The sequence below is a fragment of the Meriones unguiculatus genome, chromosome 4, assembly GCF_030254825.1.
Source record: "Meriones unguiculatus strain TT.TT164.6M chromosome 4, Bangor_MerUng_6.1, whole genome shotgun sequence".
Lineage (NCBI taxonomy): Eukaryota > Metazoa > Chordata > Mammalia > Rodentia > Muridae > Meriones > Meriones unguiculatus.
Window position 1 is genome coordinate 112285922 of NC_083352.1, and position 11034 is coordinate 112296955.

At 54.4% G+C, this 11034-nt stretch overlaps 1 protein-coding gene across 1 annotated transcript in view; it reads left to right on the forward strand.

Moving 5' to 3' along the window:
• Ptgis (prostaglandin I2 synthase) overlaps nucleotides 1-9254 on the forward strand; it is a 34538-nt gene extending 25284 nt beyond the window's left edge. The window contains exons 7-10 of the mRNA XM_021637803.2: nucleotides 4843-5011; nucleotides 5790-5971; nucleotides 6222-6373; nucleotides 8951-9254. Of these exons, the coding sequence (XP_021493478.1) occupies nucleotides 4843-5011; nucleotides 5790-5971; nucleotides 6222-6373; nucleotides 8951-9095 (648 nt within the window). The 3' untranslated portion in view covers nucleotides 9096-9254. The remainder of the gene's footprint in view (nucleotides 1-4842; nucleotides 5012-5789; nucleotides 5972-6221; nucleotides 6374-8950) is intronic.
• Nucleotides 9255-11034: the final 1780 nt, after the last annotated feature.

Consider the following 11034-nt stretch of genomic DNA (forward strand, 5'->3'; position numbering starts at 1 on the left):
ATTTTAGAGTGTGTGCATGCCATCTGTGTACCTCCTGCCTAAGAGGCCAGTAGAGGGCACCGGATGCCCTGTGACCGGAGTTAACAGATAGTTGTGAGCTGTCATGTGGGTGTTGGGAATTGAACCCAAGTCCTCTGAAGGAGCAGTGAGTGTTCTTAACCTCTGAGCCATCTCTCCAGCATTGGCTTCTGAGTCCTTCAGGTTCCCTTTATGGTCAGGAATAGCTCAACTGTGAGGAGGCTCTGGTGGCCACTGAGACTCTGGAGAATCAGCTGGATGTGAGGAACTAAGATGGCAACCAGCGACTCTGGTCACGGAGCAAGTGTTGACACGGGGAAAGGAGCCGTTGCTTGGCTCCTGCGAGTCAGGCCTGGTCACTGCGCTCCCTCCACCCAGTCGCTTGCCTTCTCTCGGCCCCACTTGGCAGTGACTGTTGCAGAGCCCTGATGTCCCTGGGTGATTCCTCTCCATCGACTGGCAACTTATTTTTAGTTGTCCTCAGAGCTATTAGCTGTTCTGCCTGGCAGGAGCAGGGCAGGTCTTAATCAGCAGCTGGCCCTCTGCATGCCTGATAACATATTTATGGGCTAAGAGGACAGGGTGCTCCACAGTGTCCTCAGAGTCCCCTGTGGAAATGACCTCTGTCCGGAAGTCGGAAGTTGGCCAGGCACCTGAGAGGCAGCTCCCAAGGAACAGCCGCAGGCAGGGCTAAGCGTGGGGACAGGTCCCCCCAGCAGAGGAGTGTGGGGGATCCTGGGTCATGAGAGCACGGCAGGCTGCTGTGCTCCAGCACCTCTAGACACAAGCTGTGGGGCCTGCCTGTCTGGGTCTGAAGTGGCTTTCACTTTCTAGCAATTCAGTCACCACACCCTGCAGTGCCTCAGTTTACCCACCTATACAGTAGCTATGCATCCCCTTCATCAGGGCATGGTGGGGCAGTGAAAGGAGCTTTTGACCCATACCCAGTGGGTAACAAGGAATCACCAGGTGTTTCTGTAGAGCTAGGCCTACTGTGCACGCCTGCCATCCTGGCACTTGAGCAGCAGAGGCAGGAGGATCACAAGTTCAAGGTCACCCTCTCCTCCCTAGGGAGTTTGAGGCTGGCCTGGGATACATTAGATGTCATCTCCAAAACCCGACCAAAGGAAACATCAGCAACAGACAAGGTTTCCAGCCCTATGTGTACATGGCCTCATTCTAGAAACTGGGTATAGAGCGGTGGGCGGGGCAGATGAGAGTTCTCATCTGCAGAGCAAGATTCCGGCGGAGAAGAGCACAGTTAATGGATGGGTTAGTCTGTGAGGTCACTAGAGAGAGTTGGTAGAAAGGCCTCCATGGGTAGGTGACAGCTGAGTCTCTGAGCAGAGACTTGGAGTGAAGGGTGAGCCGCCATGGCGGGGGGGGGGGGTGTCTCTGGAATGAGAGTTCCTGGCAGAGAGAGTAGGTGCAAAGGTGAGGTGGGTGTGAGGGTGATGCTCAGAGAGGTAGCAACTGTCCCAGAAGCCCTCGGGACCTCCTGGGCAGGAGGGGCTTCATGCCAAGTGAGGCGGTGCCCTTTGGGGCTCTGCATGGCACCGGAGTGTGGCCTGATGTGCTTTAGAGGGGAAGTGGAGGCAGGAGAACCACAGTCTCTAGGCCAGAGAAGGTGGGGAGGAGGGTGAGGCAGAGGGGGCAGGTTCAGGTCTCTCCTGGCAGGTGCAAGGCTGGGAGACAGTATCAGCGAGTCAGCTTTGAGTCTGAGCCTGGGGAGGTGAAAGGGCGGTTAGTGTCTGGGGAAGATGGCGGGAGGAGCAATCAAGGCCGGTGAGAGCTCAGGGTCAGATTGTAGGCCAGAGACTGGTGGACCCCAACGGTGGACCAATGGCAGTTAATGCCATTGCACTGGGGGTGAGGGGAGAGGAAGCAGGTCCCAACCCAAGGACTCTCCAGGGAGAAGGACAGAAAAGTCCAGGAGCCAGCCAAGGAGACCTGCAGGGACAGTGAGGAGGTGGCGGGGACCAGTAGAGAAAGTGGGAGGCAGGGTGAGGAGTGGGTAGAGGCTGCCAGGTTGGGGCACCAAGGCTATGGCGGCCATTGCAGATCAGAGGCCCTGAGTTACGAGTAGTGAAATCAAGTGACGCTGAGCTGTGCTTGGGGCCAAGCATCCTTTTGAGCCCTCTGCGAATATCCTCTGGATCCTCTCAAAGCTGGATGAAACTGGAGCCCCAGGGCTAGGAGCAGACTGATAGGGGAGGAGGAGGAGGCAGCTCCTGCAGACTGAGATCTGAGGGCCAGGCTGGGGAAGAGATGGTTTTCAAGGCTGGGGTGAATGGGGGGCAGAGGGAGATGTCTGGAGGTCCCTGAAGAGCTGGGACAGGCTGGCTCTAGGCCTCAGGCAACCACTGGGAGCTGATTGGCTCCGCCCCCTCAGCCTAGCCACCTTCCCACGGCCTCCTCCTCTTTCACTACTGCCTCTGTCTGCAGCCTGAACACCAGACAAGTGAGACCAGAAAGTCTTTCAGAAGCAAACTGACCCTAGACCCCATGGAGAAATCCAGGGTGCACATATGTTCAGCGCACATGCTGCCTAGTTGGCAGGAGGTGGCTAAGGCCATGCGTTTGTTTACGTCCAGCTTTCCACTCGATTTCATATCATACCGTGGGCAACCTGAACGATGTGGCTCATGGCCGTGAAAGCGGTGTCGCACCCTTGCAGCACATCCGGCAGGAGACCCAGCCGGGGCCAGCACTTTGTGGGTAGATTCAGGCGAAACTCCGTGGTATTCGAGGCCAGTCTGGTCTTCACATCAAGTTCTAAGTCAACCAGGGATACATAGAGAGAGCTTGTTTTGAAAAAAAACAAAAAAAACAAAAGAAATGAAAAATACAAAATTAAAAAAAGAAAGACCACGGATTTGAAAGAGAGAAAGGAGTATGGGGGGCAGTTTCGAGAAAAGGATGTACTGTCTAAGCTCCAAAAGAAGTTAAAAAAAGACAAAAGAACAAAGCAAATTCAACCGGGTTGGAAGCTATGTGAGTGCCAAGACAGTCTGTCTCGGGCTGGGGCAGTGGCTGGGAGAGGACCTCATTTATAAAGCGCTTGCCTAGCATGAGGACCTAAGCAAGACCCGAAGAGCCCATGTTACAAAACAAACAAACAAACAAACAAACAAACAAAAAGCCAGGCTTGGGGGCACACGTTGGCGACCACAGCACTGGTGTGATGAGACAGCTAAGATCCCCGGGCTTGCTGGCCAGCCAGCCCAGCCTACCTGCCAAGCCTACCTACCCGTCTTTAAAACCAAGCCGGGCAGCAGCTGAGGAAGGGCAGTGGAGGTTGTCCATTTGGCTTCCACGTGTGAACATAGCCGCACAGGCACGCCCCTCCCCCAACACACATACACAGAAAGTTCAGTGTGTCACCTCAACCGCCTGGCCCCCCAGCCTCTGCCCCACCCACAGGTGGCTTCAGGACCGGTTCCTGCATCTCCTCAGGAGAATTTTCTTCCCTCATGTGACCCCTCTCCAAGCGCACACAGGGGCAGCTGGACGAACCCCACCGCCCCCCACACCCTGCAGCCTGCCTGCCCCTGTGTGTCTGCCAGCCTGGAAGGAACTGGGATTTTCTTTCTTTCTTTCTTTCTTTCTTTCTTTCTTTCTTTCTTTCTTTCTTTCTTTCTTTCTTTCTTTCTTTCTTTCTCTCTCTCTCTTTCTCTCTCTCTCTCTCTCTCTTTCTTTCTTTCTTTTGACAACTTCCCACCGTCTAGTTTCACTGCTAAGCCGTCATTCTCCTCACAGCTTGTTCCTGATTTGCGGGTGCTATATTAGGGCTGCAGTTCGTGTCCTCTGCCTGGTGCAATTATGTCTGTGAAGACCTTGTTGGAAAAGATGATGCCTAATGACGATGCTTGCGTCTGTGAACACAGTCACACTTGGGATAGACAAAGCCTCCCAGCCATGTCTGCGCCACTGAAAGGCCCCGAGGAGCCGGGTGAAGGTGTTCAGCCTGGTCTGAGCCGGTCTTGGAGCACACCATGTCATTGGTTTTTCTAGCTTATCTTTTGGGACGATTCAAATGATTTTTGCTCAAAAGTTAACAGCCTGTCACTGGCCCCCTGCTTCTTCTTCAAGAGAATGAGCTGTTATACAAGAAGCATGGAAGGAAATTTTGTTTTCCCGACTATGAATAGCTGTTGTTATCAGCTAGTTAAACCCAGAAGCCTGGGCTGATAGACATTCATCGAGCTCACGTGTCTGTGGATCTGGCTGGTCTAAACAGGCCTAGCTGGGGCCATTTAGCAGTACCCTCCGTATCACTCATCCTGGACCCAAAGACACAGTCTCTGAAGACCAGTGCTTAGATCTCAGCACAGTGTTCATCGTGCCTGGTTCCCACGCTGGCCGAGCACCCAGGCATCACCAGTATCTTCAGCCCCAGACGGTGGCCCAAAGCCACTTGGAGCCTCATGCTACGTGTCCGTCAAAGCAAGTCCACAGCTGAGCTTAATTTCAAGGGCTCAGTACACTCCACCCCTTCTGTGGAAACTTTAGAGGAACGCGAGGAAACGTGAGGCCCCAAATGCAGTCACTCTCAGACATTCTCAGTGTTGTCTTGAGGTCTTGTTCCTCTCACGTACTTGCCCTGGTGAGTTACAGAGGCTGACATTATGGCCCCGAATCAGAGGCTTCGCTCAAGGTCAGGAATGCCAGACTCAGCCAAAGCTCAGCCCACAGTCTGGGGCTGAAGACACTGGTGACGCCTGGCCGGTGTGGGGACGAGGCATGCTGAGCACTCAGCCTGCATCCGTCCCACAGGAGCCCCTTGGTCATCTTGATGGAGTAACAGGCGTCTCCTTGTTGCAGGGGAACATGGGTCCCACGGCTTTCTGGCTCCTTCTCTTCCTGCTCAAGAACCCGGAAGCCCTCGCTGCCGTCCACGCAGAGCTGAAGCGCATCGTCTGGCAAGCAGAGCAGCCTGTCTCACAGATGACCACACTCCCACAGAAGATTCTAGACAGCATGCCTGTGCTAGGTAGGACAGTCAAACCTGGGCATCGTGGGTCCCCCAAAGTCCTCCAAGGGTCCCTCATGATTCATGCTCAGTGGTAGCTACCCAAGACTCTGAGTCACGAGAGATTTTTGGTATTGAGTGAAAGAGAACCTGAAGTAGCTAGAGTGGAAAAGGAAGAGGCTCAGTTCGAGGCGTGCAACCGAAAGCCTGGAGGTCTCTAGCTTCAGGCTCAGGGGGATCCGGGTGCTTGAGGAGTGTCCCCAGGGCTTAGTGTCCCCATCCAGCCCCGTTTCCCACCGGGGGTGCCCCTGGTCTCTGAAGGCAGGACGGGTCTCTGACTCAGCGTTCCTATGTAAAATCCCAGGAATGTGTTCATTGGCTTTTTGGGTTCTGTACCCACCGAGAACCAATCACGGGGCTCAGAGGGGTGTTCTGATTGGCCAGTGAATCCAATGAAACCACCAGCTTAGAGTAAATCAACAGCCCAACTTCTGGAAACGGGGGAGGCGGGTGATCCCTAGAGGAAGGCCAGGGGACTGTTCCCAGAAGGGAACGGACACTGCGCTACACACTAAGACCCTAAACTCCCCTTCGCTGTCTGAGATCCCTGTGGCTCCCCATTTCTCCTCTTCCCTCACACCCAAGGGGGCCACAGAGTGCATGCTTTGTCATCTGGCTCTTCCCACAATGCCGTGGGACTGTGTGCAAGATGTGCACCCTCGTTCTGTTAAGCAAGAACAGGAAGGGCTGTCTAGGCGAGAGGGCAGCCTGCTGACCCTCCCTGCTCTCGCCCTTGCAGACAGCGTGCTAAATGAGACCCTGCGGCTCACGGCTGCCCCCTTCATCACCCGAGAGGTCATGGCGGACCTGGCCTTGCCTATGGCAGACGGGAGGGAGTTCTCTCTTCGGCGTGGTGACCGCCTTCTCCTCTTTCCTTTCCTGAGTCCCCAGAAGGACCCGGAAATCTACACGGACCCTGAGGTTAGGAGCAGAGTCAGGGCTGGATATCCCAGGGACTGAGGGATGGTGCTGGGGGGTTGAGGGGGACTGAACAACTGAGGGATTGGCCCGGCACTCTGGGATTTGTTGTCTCCACAGTCCCTTAACTAAGCCCCCGCCCACTCACTTCCCATCGTGCTCAGTTTTCGCCAAGTCTCGAATCAGATGCCCAGTCCTTTGTCCTGGCACAGGCTTGTGTGAGGTGACATTACACGTCACCTTCTTGTTCCAGGTATTTAAGTACAATCGATTCTTGAACCCAGACGGAACAGAGAAGAAAGATTTTTACAAAGACGGGAAGCGGCTGAAGAATTACAACATGCCGTGGGGCGCGGGCTACAACCATTGTCTGGGGAAGAGCTACGCCATCAACAGCATCAAGCAGTGAGCGAGGGGCAGGGCACGGGGGTATCGGTACATGGCCTGGCAGGGAAGGGCCCCATTGATGTGGTGTGGCCAGGGAAGGGTTTGGATGCGGCCAGGGTGTGGTGACACCGGACGCCGCTGTTGCTTCTTTGACGGAAGGCCTCAGGCTAATGGTTTACGGATTAAATTCCAAACTGGCAGAGAGTCAACTCCCGTCCGAAGATCCATTTATTTGTGTTTTGAAATTGTGGGCTCTTTTAAATATCAGAAGAGCTCTCATTTAAAAAGAAGAAGAAGAAGAGGCCACGTTCCTGATTTCTCCCATAATGATCAGATGTGGCAGCAGGGTTTTCCCTCTGAGGTTGGCGTGGGAACGCCGACCTGGCTGCTGACTCCGGTTGGCCGTGGCTGTCTCTCTGTGCTGCTGCTGCAGGTTCAGACCCTTGTGGCAGGAACTGTCTCGTTTTCAGGGTCCCCCCTTGGCTGGTGTAACTCCTGAGAGGGCTGAGTGACTCCTACATCCCCCCTCCCCCAGGACTCCCTGAGCCTCAGTCTCCAGGACCGCAGACTGCCTGCCTGCACCAGGGCTTGTGACTCCTGCCCCATTGTTCCCTCCAGCTCCTGTCACATTCAGAGCCTGTCTCCTCAGCTATGAGATTTGGGTGCTGATTACAGCTCCAAAATGGATCTTTCTAAGTGCCTACCCCTCCGCCTGACTCATCACAGGCTTTGAGAAATGTTAGCCAGTATTTGCATCATTCCCATCGTTAACATGCAGGCGCTATGCCAGGGGACAGCAAGTCACGTTAACCTTTTGGTCTCACTTTTCTCAACAGTAAAGCGGAAATCATGATGAAGTCAGTTCTGCTCTAACGCTTAACATGCGTTCCTAAAAAAAAAACACCTCGTCTCACATAATCAGGCAATGAAAACAGCGGGGCATCAGGCTCGGGAGCACAGGCTCTATAATCCCAGCTATAGGGGAGGCTGAGGCAGGAGGGCGGGGAGTTTAAAGCTGGCTTTGGCCCTTCAGTGAGCTCTTATCTCAAGACTAACAAGATGGCAGAGGCTGGATCTCGATGTGGGGTGCTTGCCTAGCATACACGAGGCATGGGGTTCAATCCTCGGCCTTAGAAAAACAAAATAAACCTCAAAAACTAAGAGTGTAGGATGTAGGAAAGGGGAGCCTGAAGCCAAAATTGTCAGCAGTGATGCAGGAAAAGGATTAGAACCTTCGGTGATTACACAGTTTTACACGTGTTGAAGGAGCCCAGAAGGGTGGGGAGCCAGCTCAGCCATAAAGAGTGAGTATTGCTGTTGCAGAGGACCCAAGTTTGGTTCCCAACCCCCTGCTTGGGCAGCTCACAACAGTCTAGCTCCAGGGCATCTGACGCCCTCTTCTGGCCTCTTCAGGCTCAGCAGTCATGTTCACATATCCCTAGGCCCTTCACTCCGCACTCTCCCACCTGCCAAACATAATAAAAAGTAAAATTGAGAAAAACCTTCAAAAAGGCACAGAGTCTGATGAACAGGGCAGTGTTGATGCTAAGGTACACATGTGTGTGTGCCCTGCTGGTTCAGGCTCGGCGTTCACCCCCGTTCACGGAACACGAAATGGCACGTGAGCAAACGTGAGGTTCGCCTTCTGCTCACGTCTGTACCCCAATGTGTTGATCATACCAGGACAGATGCTCTCGTTCAAATAGATGGCTAGGCCAGCACTTCGTTGGTAGTCTTTGCTTCATCCATTTAGGGACAGACAAAATAGATGCTGGCTTTTACGTGCTTAGCACAGTGCCTTGCTGATGGCCTCTTGACAAGTGAGTGAGTTTGTTGTTTCCTCGGTCACTGCCATCTCCCTGCTAGGAAGCTCTCAGGCAGCGACAGGCCATGCTCCGATCATTGGGTACAGACCCTGGGGAGAGTCACTTCCCCTTAAGTCCGGCGGGCTGGCTTATCCACTCGGTGAAAGGAGAAAGTCCTAGCGTGTGTTTAGTCTGGCGTTAGGCCCCAGAGTTGAGGTGGAGGACAGCCGTGAGGCGCAGGACAGTAAGGCTCACCAGTTAGGGCAGAGCCTGTCATTGTGTCATTGAGGCCCTGACGGCAACCTAGTCAGGACAGCTTTCCTGTCTCCAGAAGGTGGTGGTAGAGAGTGAGGCCTGCGAAGGTGGCCCTTGGTGATGGTTCTGTTTCACACAGGGCCAAGGAGTCTTGAGGGAGTGGGCAAGTTTTAATCTTACAAGCACCCCTAATACGTGTGGCCGGGGCCTGGGGGTGACTTAGTTCTTAGATTAGGAAAAGGGGTGCAGGCTGGTGGAGAGGCAGGAGGGGGGTCTTGTCACCACGAGCTCTGGGACGCAGGACTACCCAGGTGCCCTGGGTGTGGGGTTAGAGACGCATGTCTGGGCCCCTCCCTCTGGCCGCTCTGTCGTCTGCAGGAGAGGTGGAGACTCACACTCTGGGTCTTTGTGGCTGTGATGCGGAAGTGGCTGCTGCGGACACAGCCGCTCAGCCTCCTTCGCTCCCAGCTGGTCTCGCCTTGCCCGGGTCTGCCCAGAGCAGCACAGTCTGTAACACACCCTCCTCTCTCCGCAGATTTGTGGTCCTCCTGCTGACTCACTTTGACCTGGAGCTGGCCAGCAAGGACACAGAAATCCCTGAGTTTGACCTCGGCAGATATGGCTTCGGCCTGATGCAGCCGGAAGAAGACGTGCCCATCCGTTACCGAATCAGGCTGTGACCCATGGAGCAGACACTGCGCTCACCTGGGGCCTCCTGACTTCCCGTGCCTGTGTCCCTGCCTTCCCGATGTTCCCCTAGAATGCTGTGTCCAGAGGAGCAGACACACAGGACGCCAAGAGCAGAAAAAGCCAATAAAAGCTCTGTATCTCGCTGTGGAGACCTGCTTCCAGATCAGGCTGTCTGTGCTCTGGGTTCACCTGTGCCTCCTGTTCTGTGGTGCCCACAGTCCACACTATGGTGCCCTCACTCCCAGAGCAGGCACTGTCCTCACCTTTAGGGGCCGCTGTAGTTCAGGCCTTGTATGGTAGATATGGGTCATGGGAAGACCCGTGTGGATTCGGCAGGGTGTCTATTGTCTTAAGTCCTATGCCCAAATTTTTAAAGAGACATGGCCCTCCCTCTCCTCATGTGGATGCCTGGGAAGATGCAAGCTGCACTCTGAGGGCTAAAGTCATCTGTCCTTGATTCTCAGACAGGAGGCACAGGTGAGGGCTTTAATGCAGGGCTTTCCTTGCGTTAAGACTGGGGTGGGGGTGCCCCAGTCTAGGGAGTCTATTCCCCTGCACCCCAATACACAAGCCCCTGCTCCAGTGCACACCAGCCTGTCAAACGGCTTTGTTCAACCTGCACTTTAAAAAAAACAACAACATAGAACTGGGCATAGTTGTGCACACCTGTAGTCCCAGCATTCACAAGGCAGAGGCAGGCGGATCTCTGTGAGTTCTAAGCCAGCCTGGTCTACATAGTGATTTCTGGTACAGCCAGGCCCGCATAGAATGATTCAGTCAAACAACAACATACTAGATATATTATCTGTAGAGAATTCATGTGGATTCCCTGGCCATGCCTGGCCCTCAGTCCCAAGAGTAGCTCTGGCTAGGGGTGCTCAGCACAGGGCTTTGGCTGGGTCAGCTTTAACATCCATAGTCCCCTCTGGTCCCAAAGGCACTGGAGCCTGAGCCCCTGCTCTGACTCTTGGGAGCACTGGGGTAGGGAGTGAGAGGCAGCAGCTAGCTGGTCCTCAGCTGCTCACCCGACTCTGGGCACTGCAGCCACGGCTCCAACAAATCAGTGACGAAAACCCACCTTTGTATCAATTTTAGGAGAGAGGACCGCCTTCAAGGGAACCGTAGCTTGCAAGTCTCCCTCCTACTGGCAAACATGGTCATGGTCATGGTCAAACTGGCAAACTACCAGGCCCTGTTTCCCAAGTGCTTTTGTTCTTTTGAATTTTTATTTCTTGTCTTTATGTAGTCTTGGCTGTCCTAGAACTCATTATGTAGACCGGGCTGGCCTTGAACTGGAAGATCCACCTGGCTCTGCCTCCGGAGTGCTGGGAAACACTGAGACAGGCACAGCAGATCTGTATTTCCAGTCCTTGCAGCGTCTTGGAGAAGGCGGTGTGTGATGTCAGCTTTCCAGATGAGAACGCCAGCTCAGAGAGGTGAAGCGACCTGCCTGCGATCACACAGCTCTTGCCAGGAGAGAGCAGCCTGCCCACCTTTCCTAGAAGCAGATGTTGGGTGGGCAGTCTGTTCTCCACCGCAAGGGCTTCAGGGGTGGCGGTGGGACACTTGTGTTTGGCACTGGAGAGCTGGCAGCCAGAAACACCCAAGCGTGGTGCAGACACATCTGTGATGAGGTCCTTTTAGCTTTAGCTGGAGAGACAGAGGAGGCCCTAAGCCGCAGTGTTCCAGAGGGCTCATCTCTTGGAGCAGGGCTGGGGGCTTCCCTGGCTCTGGGTCTCCAGGCACCCTCAGAATTTCAACATAAACAGCATGATTGGCAGGAGTCTGGGTATCCCCAGGGAAACCCATCTTCATGCTTGGGTGACCCCCCACTGCTGCTTGCTTCTTATCTTTGCAGGAAATCAGAGCTGGCAAGCCTCCTGTGGGAGGATGAGCCAGTTTCCATGGCAACCCCCAGTTGCCTCCTCA